This window comes from Bombyx mori, chromosome 13, assembly GCF_030269925.1.
Source record: "Bombyx mori chromosome 13, ASM3026992v2".
NCBI classification, from domain to species: domain Eukaryota; kingdom Metazoa; phylum Arthropoda; class Insecta; order Lepidoptera; family Bombycidae; genus Bombyx; species Bombyx mori.
In genome coordinates this window covers 4448927-4464492 of record NC_085119.1, presented here as the reverse complement: position 1 = coordinate 4464492, position 15566 = coordinate 4448927, and the positions used below count along the sequence as shown (strand labels likewise).

The window sequence follows — 15566 nt, the reverse complement described above, 5'->3', positions numbered from 1 at the left end:
GACAGGCGCAGAGAACTTTGATTACTTCCTCCTAACTATGCCCGGAATAAGCTAAAACAAGTTTTGCTATTACGAAAACTCCTGAGAGTATTTTACTGTCGATGCCAGAAAGCTTGACGCAGCTAATTTTTACTAGTTATTAAAATAATATAATACTTTACGTTAAATTCGTGGTTATTAAAAGACATTTCCGTTAGTGACGTGAGATGACATATTGCGAATTCTGGTATTTTAAATATTTAGTGAAATGTAAGAATTAGAAATTAAAAATATATATATATATTTTTTCTTTTTTAATTAACTAAAATGAACAATCGCACTCCGGGCTCTTCTGGTGATACGCGGTTACTGTAAATCATAAATATTACAAATTTTGCGCTTTGTATACCTATTTTTACCCTACCTAATAGTTGGTGGCCTATGGCACTATATATCTGGTAGCCTAGGAGAAGGGTTGAAAGTCTACATAGTACTACATTGACAGATACCATGGAAAGTTCGAAGACAGCTGCTCGAATAATCTACCTCGAGCACCAAGTTCCAAGAGCCCCAGTCTCTTTCTGCTCTCGACACATAAAAATGTGGGAAGACAATTATACTCACGAGTCGTGTGCTTCTTGCTTTTATCATATTACTCCATATCTTCTTCAGTGCGTACATAAATAGCTTTTTTTTGCTTAGGTGGGTGGACGAGCTCACAGCCCACCTGGTGTTACGTGGTTACTGGAGTCCATAGACATCCACAAAGTAAATCCGCCATCCAGCCTGAGATATAAGTTCTAAAATCTCAGTATAGTTACAACGGCTGTCGCACCCTTCAAACCGAAACGCATTACTACTTCACGGCAGAAATAGGTGGGGTGGCGGTACCTACCCGCGCGGACTTACAAGAGGTCCTACCACCAATTGTTCAGGTATAAAGCATAAATCAATTAGAAGTAAAAAAACCTAAAATGTTTTTACATTAAACTTTAATTCTATCTCCCCAAAAAGTAAAAAATACATCCGTACCAATTCAACAAAAACATATCTTAAAAATAAAACTACTAATATGATAAAACTACGTTAATACATAGCACATATTATATTCCATTAATATTTGTGACAGAAAGGAATTATGGAATTTCCTCTTAAAATTTTTGCTTTCGATAATCTATATTTGGTATTTATTATTAACTACCTTTCACGTACTACTTTTTATAGGTTATAATTTGCGTACGAAATTCGTATCAAATCCAATTACGTTTTTGAATTCGATTGAGTTCTTGGTAAAAATCCAACTTTGACGCCATTCTGGGAACGGAGTATAAGATCTGCACATAATATCGGTTCTATATCGACCGGTACCAGTTTAAAATTTCTTACTAATGTTGATAGCGTCACTTTCATCTCCATCATTGCAAACTTTTGACCTGGAAACGTACATATTTTATTAAATGGATGTTTTAAGAGAGAACAATTGTAACTGCTAAGTTGAGACATTAGTATTATTCTTGAAAACATAGGCTGTTTGATACTTTGGCTCCGTGCATGGGTTAGCTTGAGTGGCCGGAAACTCGTACCCCTAAATCGAATACTATTAATTTATTCCTGTGTTCTTGCTGGACTACACAACATATATGCATTTATATCGAATTAAAAATGTATGTCTGTATGATCGCTATCGATTCCGAAAGGGCTGGACCGATTTCGATGAAATTTTTGGTAGGCAGTGGCTTGGCTCTGTCCCTGACATTGCTGACGCCCATGAGCGACGGTAACCACTTACCCTCAGATGGATCGTATGCTCGTCTGTCTGCACGGGCAATAAAAAAAACCACGAAATATTCAGATTGGCCTAGTGGGTGATCAACGAAATGTGATGTGAAGAGCCGAATTTGACCAGTATGATAATAAAACACTTTTTTTTCCTACTTAAGCTGATAGTCTTGAGAGACTATTTCAGCGTAACCTTAACTAGTAGGTGAGCTCACAGGGTTCAAACCTGACGTTACTAACGTTACTAACACGAACCCTAGCAAGAGCCGTGCTTCGCAGAATCTACCATCGTATCGGAAACGCGACCCACTGAGAAGGTCCGGCGAGAAGCTCAGTGGGCTGTGTCTGTGGGTTAATTTACTCGTCGAGCCCTTCGTCACTCACGAGCGACGGGTTCGACGAGAACGATGACCGGTGCTTGACCTAAAAGCACCGTTAGGATACGCGGGAGAACGATGTGAGTGCGGAGATGACGTATGTTAGTCCTGAATGGAAAACGAGGATATGCCGTGCCTATCCCACATAGTGAGATCAAGGCAAAAAAAAGAAGAAGACTAATAAAGTTATAATACACATAAACCAACCAATGCAATTCCTCGGGCCAGCGCTGAAAGCGAGCCAGCTGAAAGGATTTTTGTGTTCTAATGAATCGAATCGTTCAGGAATGAATTCCAGGGGCTTCTCGAACACTTCTGGATTTCGATGCATCTGGAATATGTTTAACACGACCGATGTTCCTTTAGATAGTTTCAGACCTCCAACCTCTGGAAAGATTTGTAATTGAAATAATAAGAAAAAGAAATTCGCAAATTAAATTTTTTAAAATTTTTTTTATTTTATATACTTGTATTTCACAGGCGTCTAAGCAGGCGCAGATATAACTGCTGAAACTGAAACCGTGACGGTTATATCAATCCACAAGCTCTTCCTTCCTCGTCTTGTATTGTTCTATAGGAAAGTAAAATATTCAGATTTGGATCGCGTGCTTAGCACATCGGTTCGGTTCACATTTCGATATCTATAAGTTAAATACTTTTTATAATTTCAGATTGCCGGAAACTTATTCAGACATCTAAGAAATACAAAAAATCATGGGGCGTTCTGCTATGATATCCTTTAAAACCTGATTAGAAGTTGAGCAGGTCGTAGCGCCCCGGAGCACACTGTGAAGGGAAGCTCCAATGTGAAACAGTACATGAGAAAAAATTGTGTTTTGAACGACAAAAGGAGAAAACGGCTTTATATCTGTCAGCGCAAATATGACTATTTTCCCACTTATTATAAAAATAATAATGATTGGATGTGATAATCGGATCATCTAATCATCAACTAATTACTCTGTGTTTATTACGATGAGAAATTGATGTTAAACAGTCCCTTCTATTGTAATTTCAATACTTTAAAACGTGTACTTAAACTCTGGCACGAATGACCAAGCGCTAGACAGTACGGTCGTATTTATAGGGCTTGGTACACACATCCAATCATTATTATTTTTATAATAAGTAGGTAAATAGTCACATTTGCGCCGACATATCAAATACTTCCTCAGAGCACTCTGTCTCTGTTTTAGTAACCTATAAGATAGTTCGAAACTCTTCTTACCAGCATCCTTTGTGATCAAACGTTCGATCAGCGGTACCGATGGATACATCCGCAACGATTCCTTGATGACCAACTCCAGAACCTTCATTTGTGCCAGTTCACTGCAAGCAAGATCAACGACGTTCATAAAATTTGAATGAGCACATTAACTTACATTAATTACTGGTGGTAGGACCTCTTGTGAGTCCGCCCGGGTAGGTACCACTGCCCTGCCTATTTCTGCAGTGAAGCAGTAATGCGTTTCGGTCTGAAGGGTAGGGCAGCCGTTGTAACTATACTGAGATCTTAGAACTTATATCTGAAGGTGGGTGGCGCATTTACGTTGTAAATGTCTATGGGCTCCAGTAACCACTTAACACCAGGTGGGCTGTGAGATCGTCCACCCATCAAAGCAAAAAAAAAAAAATAGACGTTTCCCGCGATATTACTCGTAATTTCGAATGAATGAAACATTTATCATTTTCCCTGGATCTCTTTATCTTGTGTCACTCTCTGGGTCATGAACTACTAGTCTACTTGTCGGTACGTAAAGTCACTAACCAGCGAACACGCTATCATATTAATGATAGCAGATATACCGGACTTTGCTCTCCTCGGGTCATTTTCTATGATAATAGTGTCATATTGTACGTGATTCTAATCATAGTCAAAAACTATTTTTATCCGTGATTTCAACCAAATTCTTTTATTAGTTTTTGTATGATTTAGTAGTTTAGAACCTAATAATAATAATATGCAAACCTTAACATTTGTAATATAAGTATAGATGCGTAATAGAATTTAATAAAGCGGTAGGCAGCGGCTTGGCTCTGCCCCTGGCATTGCTGAAGTCCATGGGCGACGGTAACCACTCACCATCAGGTGGGCCGTATGCTCGTCTGCCTACAAAAAAAAACCTAGCTATATTATAAGTATATATAATATAACAATAAAAAGTTGAAGGATTATCTTCGAATTGACTTTATTTAATTTTTTAAATACCTATAATCTGTATTTCCGAAGATGCTTCAAGATGCTTCAGGACCAGAGCAAATACAGAAGACAATAAATACAAAAATAAAGTAGAAGAAGAATTCAAAGATGCAACGTGAAAGCGGCCGCACAAATTGACCGGTTGAGTTCAATCAGCAAAACTAAATAGGATATTACCAATTCGCCCGTTTGTGTGTCACATGATGTATGTTTTCATTGTAAAAGGTGTCCGTGAACAAAGTAATATTATATATTGTGTTCTTTTATCTTTATCAAATCGGACAAAGATTCGTATGATGAACAGGTTTGTTTGATCTTTGTCTGGGTGTTTATTATCCATATAATTAAACGTTTATAAGTATGCACATATGTCAATCTCCGCTACCCATAACACAGGGTATCCTTGATGACCATGCGTGATTTTCCCCAGTTATTATTATTATTAAAACAGCAATGTTAACTTAAGCTTTTCGAGGACATATATTTATTTCTTAAAACCGTAATCGGAATTAAAGACGAGAATACCTTAAGGAAACTTAACTGGCGTGAAACCAACTGCAAGTTTCGGAAAATTGAACAGCACAGTTTCTTGGCGACCGACCAAGACACCTGACGTTTAATATCTCAAGAAAAATATACTTTACCGAATACGTGTTTATAAAAATATTTCTAGCGTATATTTCCTACTAGATAACGTGACAGAAGGTCTTCTCTTACGCAGGTTATTCTTTCACAATTTTCCTCGCTTTCAAAACCAATATATAGCATCGACATATAAAAATATGTAGTCGTTCTCAAATGAAAATCTGCTATATGCACTTTTTGAGATTTTTACTTTTTGACCTTTTCGTATAGTTCACAGCCCTATCTATGTTATGTGTCTATAGCTTTAATATTTACCTATAGCTTTCATTTGATACAGTTCTTAAAAATTAACCTTCAAATAAAATTTTATACGAAAATGCTTTTAATCGTTAATTCAAAATAGAGTTTTTGCACATAGCAGATTTTGGTTTGACAGTGACGATATATAATAATATACAATACAATATAAATACATAAAAAAATACAGATCGGTGCAGCCGTTCTTAAGTAATGCATTTAAGTACTACATTTTAGTTTTCTTGATACACATTACTTAAAAATCAATCCGAAATACATACATATTTAATATTGTGTTTATACGCTATGCGTATATTTCATACTTCAAAATTTACATAAAGAATTTCGCAGCCCGGTCCATTTTTATTTATAAAATACCTACTCGTAATATGGTAGGTTAACAAACCAGTTATGAATAACAAAGTGGTTGTAAGATAAGATTCCACGGCTCTAACTTGTTTATTTTTTTTAAATGACATGCGTAGATGAGCTCACAAGCTATACGAGTATAGTTAGCGCCGGTATAACGTCACTTTATAATTATCATGAAGTGAATACAGTCCATCTTCAGCTATGTTTATCCATCGCTCAATCGATGCCGCATGAATACCTACTTCACCACAGAAATAAATGGAACCGTAGCACGTGCCCATTCGTGCGAATACGCTATATCCCACAACCGGCAAAACTAGAGGCGAGGCCGAAGATGAAGTGCTCTGAGGAATTGTTCGAGATGATACCGTCATCTCGTTTTTACCATCGCACCGCCCGCCACCGGAGTAGAGTTCATCCATACTACGTGGAGCCACTGCGGTCATCCCCGCGTTTCCAGAGGTCTTGTTTGCCACGTACCATCCGGCTATGGAATGAGCTCCCCTCCACGGTGTTTCCCAAGCACTAAGACATGTCCTTCTTCAAACGAGGCTTGTGGAGAGTGTTTAGCGGTATACAGCGGCTTGGCTCTGCCCCTGGTATTGCTGAAGTCCATAGGCGACGGTAACCACTCACCATCAGGTGATTGCTCGTCTGCCTACAAGGGCAATAAAAAAATGAAATTGAGTAGGAAAAGGAAATTGAAGAGGAATTACTACAAGGGATTTGAGAGTATTTAGTTGCAGCAGCTGAATGTAATCCGGTTAACGTACATGTCTTCTTTGATGAATAACCGATCCATTTAACGGCCGTCTGGTGTAGTGGTAAGTGACATGGTCACTATACAAGGGGGTCGCGTGTTCGAATCCCGCCAAGGGAAATTATTTGTATGATAAATATAAAACGTCTTTTCCAGGGTTATGGATGTATATTAAATATATGTATGTGTATAATAAAAATCTTACATTTATTTCCGTTATCTGGTATCTGTAACACAAGTTCTTTACGAACTTATCACGGGACCAGTTAACGTGGCGTGATTGTTAGTAAATATTTATTTATATTTAATATTTATATTATTTATCATCACTGTAAAATCCTATCCATTTAATAACCTGTAACAGCACGAGCGAACACCGTAAATATTACTTACTGTACAACTCGTTAAGAATAATGATATCAGAAGCAGCCCTCTACGTGAAATGTGATTCTAGACGCTAGATAACAAAAATTGAATGAAAGATATATACTTGTACGCAGGAGTCCGGTCCATTTCTTCGCCGAAAATGGTTAGTTGCTCTTCATACAATTTCTCTTGTATATCAGGATGCTTCGAAAGACAAAATAATGTGTACACAATACCAGAAGTTGTTGTATCATGACCCTGTAAAAAAAAATCGGTTGTCTGTAAAGTCGGCTTACTGACGATAGTTGAACGTGACAACGTCATAAGAAAATACGCCTCAGAGCGAGGTAACGCCGCATGAGTCATGTTTTTTCGGGCGTGCAGCCGGCTCCATCGAATTATAAGACGTTGTCAGGTCAATACTTGATTTAACTTAAAGTAGTAGTATAAGTAAATTCACATAAAACCTTTAGAATTCATGTGATAAAAATGAAGAATTTTATCGCAATGCTAATTAGATTGTTTCTATTAACTTGAATCATCTAATAATAACAGTAGTATCCGGGGACGTGGGCAAAAATAAGTCACTATATTATAAATTTATCCACGATGACTATCATTGTGTTGTAAAAAAAACGGCATATTTAGTAAAACTGTGCTTAACTCGTGATGGTACCTCATTGCAGTTCTGCATTTTATTTTGAAGAGACGACAGATATTAATTAGATTAGATTAGATATATATTTAGAAACGAGAGGACAATAGATCACTATTAACATAGACACAATATTTGGGTCTGCCCATCAACATTTACAGGATACGTGTGATGTTTCCATATTCATGACATTAAAAACGTTAAATGTTACCTCAAACATGAAAGTATCTACTTCTTCTCTGACACTCTGTTCATCAATTAGTTTGCCGTCAATTTCGGCCAAAAGCAGAAGATCCAAAAATGCATGTTTATTTTTTATACCTATAAAAAAAAATTTACTTAATAAATCTAGTTTTACTTAAAGTGGCAATGATAGCAAACCTAAATCTGACCATAAATCCAGTATAATACAACAGTAAAAAAAAATAACCTCTGAATTTGGAACCTGTCATTCTCATATTAATATTTATTATGTTTCCTCGTGTTCACGCCAATCTTTGTTAAATATTTGTGTAATAATAAAATGGAGTGGGGGTGATAAATAGAACAGAATTGCTGTGATTTTACTCTATGTTATTAAATGTAACACAAAAAACAGGAATTATGATTTCAGTCTGGCGTCACTAGGTCTCTTTAAGCGGTAATTCTGTATTTACATATATCTTCTTACCATATTCGTTGGTTCCACTGATATTTGTTTTATTATTTTTTTCAAGTTCGCAACGTCTCGCTTCAATAACTTTTTTTGTCTGTCCATGTACCACCTCCAAGGCGATATTCTGTTTCTTCTTATACGATGTCAGATTAAAGATGAAATCCTCGCCCAGCAATGGAATTTGCATACGTAATGTTGTTATTTGTGATAAACTGTTAAAAATCACAGAAAATTATAATTTCGGAAGAGAGACATACGCTCCCATTTAAATACGTACGTTTCGATAGCGCGAACATATTCGGATTCGCTGTTTTGTTGAGCATTCACTGACACCCCCATAATTGACTCTGCGAACAACTTTATTACTTAAGTTTAAAAGAAATAATTAAATTTAAGTGCCTAGCGACTTTTTTATATTTTTAATTGCTTAGGTGGGTGGACGAGCTCACAACCCACCTGGTGTTAAGTGGTTACTGGAGCCCATAGACATCTACGACGTAAATGCGTAAAATATAAGTTCTAAGGTCTCAGTATAGTTACAACGGCTGCGCCACCCTTCAAACGGAAACGCATTACTGCTTCACGGCAGAAATAGGCAGGGCGGTGGTACCTACCCGCGCGGACTCACAAGAGGTCCTACCACCAGTAATTACGCAAATTATAATTTTGCGGGTTAAATTTTTATTACACGACGTTATTCTTACAACATGGAAGTCAATCGTGAACATTTCTTCAGTAGGTACGTATTAGAAAAATTTATACCCGCCTGGAATTCAACAACGGTACATCACTCAACAAATCGCGCACCGGACGACTTATCCCTTAGGCCACGACGACTTCAAGTATTCAATTGATTATATTCATGGGCGACAATCACCCTTATTTAGACCGGGAAAAGATATGTCTATGAATTATGTTTTTTAATTTAATACTATTTTGTGAATTGTGAACTTAGTGAACTTAATGATAAAATATTAATTTTGCTGCACATGCAACCTATTTTTTTGTTTTCTTCCTACCTATGCTGATAGCCTTGAGAGGCTATTTCAGCTTCTCCTTGACGTGTAGGTGAGCTCACGGGACTCTAACCAGAAGTGTTGCTAACACTGGCCCTAGCCAGAGCACTGCTTCGCAGAATCTAGCACCGGATCGGAAACGCGACCCAGTGAGAAGATCCGGCGAGAAACGCAGTAGGCTGTGTCTATGGGTTAATTCACTCGTCGAACTCTCCGTCGCAAGCGACGGGTTCGACGAAGAGGTGGCCGTTAATGGATCGGGAGGATCCGTAATGATGTGTAAGCAGCCTATACTAACGCATCTCTGAACGTTTTTACATATAACAATCATACAATCATTATGCATTGTGCAAAAAAACGGTGCGCGTGCAACTTGGTTCACGTGAATGAAGTGAAACTTCTTTTTCGATGCGTACGTAGTATTGTGGTTTTCTTCATTTTTCATCCTTACATGAGATTGCTCATGTAATTGGGAATGCTGTGTATAAGAGATGAGATCTACAACATTTATATTATATATATTTTTTAATTATAGATAAAAAAAAATAGAGTTAATACTTCATTTGTATATTGGACGCTACTCGCATGCGTTCGAGTGCCACGCATTCACTCTCGCTCTATCTCTTTCTAGTAAGGTAGCATTAAAAGTTTAACGCAGCCTTGTTGGAAGTCGCATTAGAAGTTTCACTTCAAAAAACTTAAAATGTAATTTTTACTCTTTATTTTTCACTACTTCCTCTCCTCCTCGAGTCGTGTTCCTCATGTCTGAGGGTCGTGACCACTATCACCCATGAGCTTCAATCTTAGGATCTTTTTCCACTTTCCCCTGTCCACGGCGTCATGCAGCGCGCTGTACACTGTACTGTCCAAAGCGGTGCGGATCTGATCGGACCAACGAGTATGGCTGCGGCCTCTAGATCTGTTGCCTTCAACTTTCCCTGTGATCATAAGTTTTTCCAGATTATCGCTGTCTTTCCTCGCAATGTGACCAAAATATTCGAGGATCCGCTTCAGACATACAGTAGACAGTCTGATTTTGATGCCCAGTTGCTTCAATATCGACACGTTAGTCCGGAAGGCTGTCCACGGAATTCTTAGCATGCGTCTCCAACACCACATTTTCACTACTTAATTAGATGCAAATACAATGTCAATGCCACCTCGCCCTATGGACAAAAACATAGTCCTTAAGACTTTAGAACTTACCTGCAACATTATCAAGAGCTGCCAAAGCGGTAATGGGAAACAAATCGATGGGTTGTCCATCAGCGAGACGTCGTATTTTGTCTCGTAATATCTCCGATTTTTTGCAGAACACAGGCAGAAAATTCTGCAATATGTTGAAATGGAAGGCCGGCGTCAAGAATTTGCGATGTAGTCTCCACCTGGGGCCTTGAAACGATGCAATGTGCGTTACCCAACTAGAAAATATGTTTGTTGAAGAAAGGTTTTCTTAAAGGAATATATTTTTGTATTTTGCTTTTTTCTAGACTCCCTTAACTATAGATGAACCGTAAGTTCCTCTTTATAATGTTTATACAAAGATTGCATTAGACAAAATACATGATTAAAACTTTTATTTTCCATTTTTTTTTTTGCAATAAAGCTAAAGTTGGGAACTAAACGCCCAAAATATTCTCATTACCAGTCAACAAAGTGATATACAGAATTTTGTCGTAGGTGCATTGTTATATTGAAGCAAAAATATGTATATAAATATAATCTATCAACGTACGCTTTTCTATAAATCCTGTATTAAATGGTGAAGTAATGCTTCTGATAATTAACTACTCGTGGATAAATATCTGTGCGAGAAACCTGTTTGAAAACAAGTTTATTATAGATAGGTAGGTTCAATTGAGAGCTTAATTAAAATTACCTGAAGCTGTAAGGAGACCTTCACCCAGCCAGGCTTTCAAAAATGAGTACGATCGTCCTTTTGTTATCAAATCGGCACTTGAAACCAAAGCCTAGAACAAAGTTTTTTTTGTATAAGCTAGTTACTTCGGACGCCCAATGATTCGTCTACGTTTTTTTTTTTATTGGCCTCTATTTGTTGGTCAAGGTTTTTAAGTTGCTAATGAAATTCAATAATAATACCGGACGTAATTACAAACTAGTCTCTATTATAACGCATTAACACGCATTTAGTAGCTTCGTATGTATGTATCATATTATTATGGTTTTTTTTTTATGATGTCACAAGGTCATTTTTACAGACTTCAAGACATCTAACTAATTTGAAAATTTGCACACGCATCAAGGACCGATGACGACAAAATATTTTTTTGAATTCACTCTAATATCCTGACCACTGACAAAAGAATAAAAAAAAGAAATTAATCAAAAGTTAGATCAATTTGCTATTTATTCGTTTTTATTGTTTACTAGCTGACCCGGCAAACTTCGTAGTGCCTCAATCGATAAATAAAAGACCTAAACTTTTATATAAAATAAACTTAAAACAAACAAAAGGAATCCGTCCGACGAGGGACACATCAAATGAAAAACAAAATTGATATTTTTATTTAATCGTGAGCATTTTCATATTAATCTACCTTTTGAGCCTTCTCTGGACTTCCACAAATAATTCAAGACCAAAATTAGCCAAATCGGTCCAGCCGTTCTCGAGTTTTAGCCAGACTAACGAACAGCAATTCATTTTTATACATATAAGATTTTTAAACTACAATTTTTTTATTGCTAAGACCATAAAAATTCGATCAACGCCATTAAAACCTACACAAATATGTTGCAAAGCTACACATGTAGATTGCTTTCCAAATAATAGATTTCTTTTATTTCCTGATATAAAATTCAACTAAAAAACGAATACTACTTTAATCTGCAATCATAATCCAAATGCTATTGTGTGCATGTCCCTCAATCAAGTCTTCGTAGATTCAATACTGGACACTGAAGTGGGCAGATAACATTTCGGTAAATTTATCTTTGTTATCAAAGATCCGTTTATTTGTTATTAGCATCAACAGTTAGATGTTTTTATTTGAACTTCAATTGAATTTACTTCATTCGATTAGCTGATAAAAAAAATATTAACTATAAAAAATTTCTCCATATTTAAAAATTTGAATGGCCCTCCTGTACAATTGCAAAAATTTCGCTTAAAGCAATTTTTTTTATTTATTGCTTAGATGGGGGGTGGACGAGCTCACAGCCCACCTGGTGTTAAGTGGTTACTGGAGCCCATAGACATCTACAACGTAAATGCTACAATATAAATAATTGAGATATAAGTTCTAAGGTCACAAGAATAGTTACAACGGCTGCCCTACCCTTCAAGCCGAAACGCATTACTGCTTCACGGCAGAAATAGGCAGGATGGTGGTACCTACCCGCGCGGACTCACAAGAGGTCCTACCACCAGTAAGATAGCCTTTCACTCCTCGATATGTGTTTTTTTTATTATTATTATTTTATGAAACTTACCTCGGCATACTTTGGATGGGATATTAATACATAGGGATAGCTAAAGAAATGTACTCTGAAGACGTCACCGTATTTATCCGTGAAACTTTTGAGAAGTCCCAGAAATTCTGCGGCAAAAAAGAGAAAAAATATATTTAACACTAAATATCTTACATTAAACCAATCGCAGGATCTAACTAATAAAAGGTCCACTTCTATCCAGATTAAGTATGTCTTAAGTAAATTTTCCCTAAATCTCGTCTCGGAAGAAACAGTGGAAGATTCCAGAATCAAGCCAAATATCGAATTATGTGTGTACTCATTTTAAATGAGAGCGAAGGAATTCTCGAATTTCTTTGTGTCTTTGGAATTAATTCCTCTCTATCACTACTACTAAACTATTATAAAATGTTTTTAGGAAAGATTACTGGAGGCACGTAGGCTTTTCTAGTTTCACCGCGACTGGTGAGCGAGTACGGGCTCAGCCAGGAGAGCGTAGGAAGAGCTGCTGCTTCGCGAATGCACCTACTACCGGATCGGAATCGCGATCCGCTGAGTAGATCGGGCGAGAAACACGGCGAGCTGATGTATGGGCTAGGTTTCACGTCGAACTCTTAGACGAGTTGGACGAGTACGGCTACCAGAGTCCCTACATCTTCTAGTGCTAGAGCTGCAGGCGTCTAATACCGGTGCTAGTTGATAGGATGGATTCGTAAGAACCTGTCTAGGGCGTTGACGATGACTGACTCCGACATGAACCGAAGTCATAGAGTAAGCGGTCGAATATAAAATGTGTTATGTATACAGCCTTATAACCCATTTAAACGTTACGACAAGAAAAAAAGATTTTATCTATTGATTAAATTGATGAACAGGGTGAAAATAAAATATGTATTTATTTCTACTTTGTCTAATTAAGTAGCCCTCATACTCAGTGACTTGGACATTAAAAGTTAACAGAGAGACTTAAATTGTTTTATAATCATGTTAATTATCATCTGTTGTATAATTTCTAACATTAACATAAATTACAGAATTATTTAAGAACAATAACTTTTTCGCTAGATCGTATTTTAATAAAATAAAAAACAACTTATGTTCTGCTCCAAATTGATCTCTATGTACCTAAGAAAACTATATATTATATGGAAGTCCGATGAATCAGTTGTGCGTGAATACACAAACAGAAAATAATTCAAAAAATCACAGACTAATGTTTTATTGCTTTTCTTTAGACACCTCCTTTTTATTCCAGTTTTATTATGTTTTGTCAATGCACAGATTATCCACTGAATTCTACTGTTTTAAAATAAATATTCATAATTATTCTTTGTTAAAATCGTTTAACGATACTAAAACTAAATTAAAATTAAAATTTAAAAATAAAACGAATCGCTAAGTCCGCTATGAATCGAAGTCAACACATTAAATTGTGTTTTATTTGACGGGAGACCAGAAGGCCGGTACGTATTTTGCACAAAGAATTAGCATTGCTATCCAGCGTGGAAATGCTGCCAGCCTTCTGGGAACTCTGCCAACCGGCGGTGAGCTAACACAGATTTTCTATTTATAAGTAACTTTACCTAAATAATTATTATTTTTATACATAAAATATTAAATATATATACCCGTGGATCTCACTACGAACTGATGAGCATTTCCAATGATCGGCAGTGGAAATGGTCCAGGTACATTGCTTTTACATATGCGATTTAACATCGACCACCAAGACACTGTTAAAACTAACACTAATAAACAAATTAATAGAATTAAATACATTTTAGCTGTAAACGCGGCCTGATTCAGCCAGAATAATAAGTAAACTGTCGTGTCTTATGATCTTTGAATCACCGGTTTGAACAGATTAAATAATATATTAGTATCGAGTGTCGTCTCAGTGTTCGAGCTCGTACGTACTAGAATACAATATTAAGTGTGAGTACGTTTTTTTATTATCTACAAGCGGCCCGCTCCGGCTTCGCTCGGGTCTTTAACAAATTTTTTAGTAAGGATACCTAATTTAAAAAAAAAAAAAATTGCCTATGTCACTCGGAGATAGTGTAGCTTCCAAACAGTGAAAGAATTTTTCAAATCGGTTCAGTAGTTTCGGAGCCTATTCAATACAAACAAACAAACAAATCTTTCCTCTTTATAATATTAGTATAGATATAGATATCGATGAAGGCAGACATATAACCTGTGATGAATACTTAGCGTCGCTCGTCGGGGTTTTTTATTTTTTTTATTTACTTAGTTGGGTGGACGAGCTCACAGCCCACCTTGTATTAAGTGGTTACTAGAGCCCATAGACGCCTACAACGTAAATGCGCCATCCATCTTGAGATATAGGTTCTAAGGTCTCAAGTAGTAGTTAAAACGGCTGCCCCACCCTTCAAACCGAAACGCATTACTGCTTCACGGCAGAACCTGGCAGGGTGGTGGTATCTACCCGTGCGGACTCACAAGAGGTCCTACCACCAGTAAATGGCGCTGTCAAACGCTGAATACGTTATAACACTCAGGAGGGAATATCTAGTATGAAACGTTACACAAACGATCTCTGGAAACGCACTATGGATAATCACGGTGATACAAGGTAGAATAAGTGCAGTAGGATGACTTCGAGCACGTAGAATAGCAGGACATCATGAGACGCGTCAATTCTGACGTCACAGACATGACGATCACGACCACTCTGTCTATAATAAAACGGTTGAGAAGAAGACAAGGTGGAAAGGATGAAGACTGCTATGATGGCGCGTAATGCGATGATGAAATAGTAATTAATAATGAGATAATTCCTTATAGCTTCCTCTTACATAATCATGGGCTTCTAGTCTATAGCCCTCCAGCTACTATTACTTCTTTTGCTACAATATTTCTCTACATGGTAGTGTTAAGTATGTGTGCGTGTGCCTACGCATACGGGGTATTTCAACAAATATAGGACAGTGTGTTAACAGCAGGCAAGTGTTTCACTCGTGTATTCCTCGTATCTAACAGTGGCGACGAAATACGAACCTACCCCGTTTTGTACAAATTAACAAAAAAATGTCCGGTGCAATGTTCGGATTATTATCCAGTTTTGACCACAAT

The 15566-nt window shown here is 37.0% G+C and overlaps 1 protein-coding gene and 1 long non-coding RNA gene across 2 annotated transcripts; one reads left to right on the top strand and one right to left on the bottom strand.

Moving 5' to 3' along the window:
* Positions 1 to 1239: 1239 nt before the first annotated feature.
* Positions 1240 to 14284, bottom strand: Cyp4l6 (cytochrome P450 CYP4L6). Its single transcript, NM_001114871.1, has 11 exons — positions 14099 to 14284; positions 12492 to 12598; positions 10921 to 11011; positions 10248 to 10433; positions 8303 to 8372; positions 8041 to 8237; positions 7582 to 7691; positions 6840 to 6973; positions 3364 to 3464; positions 2343 to 2522; positions 1240 to 1412 (listed from the first exon to the last, which is right to left on the bottom strand). The coding sequence occupies exons 1-11, from the start codon at positions 14247 to 14249 to the stop codon at positions 1240 to 1242; spliced, it is 1500 nt and encodes a 499-aa protein (NP_001108343.1). The 5' UTR covers positions 14250 to 14284.
* On the top strand, positions 7763 to 10620 carry LOC110385548 (uncharacterized). The gene is made up of 3 exons (XR_002430811.3): positions 7763 to 8010; positions 8762 to 9320; positions 10355 to 10620. It is a non-coding gene; the product is annotated as an uncharacterized LOC110385548 (long non-coding RNA).
* Positions 14285 to 15566: the final 1282 nt, after the last annotated feature.

Excerpts from the sequence above, each read along its gene's own strand:
- Cyp4l6 (NM_001114871.1), bottom strand. The coding sequence starts at position 14,249 with ATGTATTTAATTCTATTAATTTGTTTATTAGTGTTAGTTTTAACAGTG. Across the intron at positions 8,373-10,247 it reads AGCTCTTGATAATGTTGCAG|AGTCAATTATGGGGGTGTCA; the intron begins GTAAGTTCTAAA and ends AGTTGTTCGCAG. Across the intron at positions 1,413-2,342 it reads TGGCCCGAGGAATTGCATTG|GTCAAAAGTTTGCAATGATG; the intron begins GTTGGTTTATGT and ends GTACGTTTCCAG.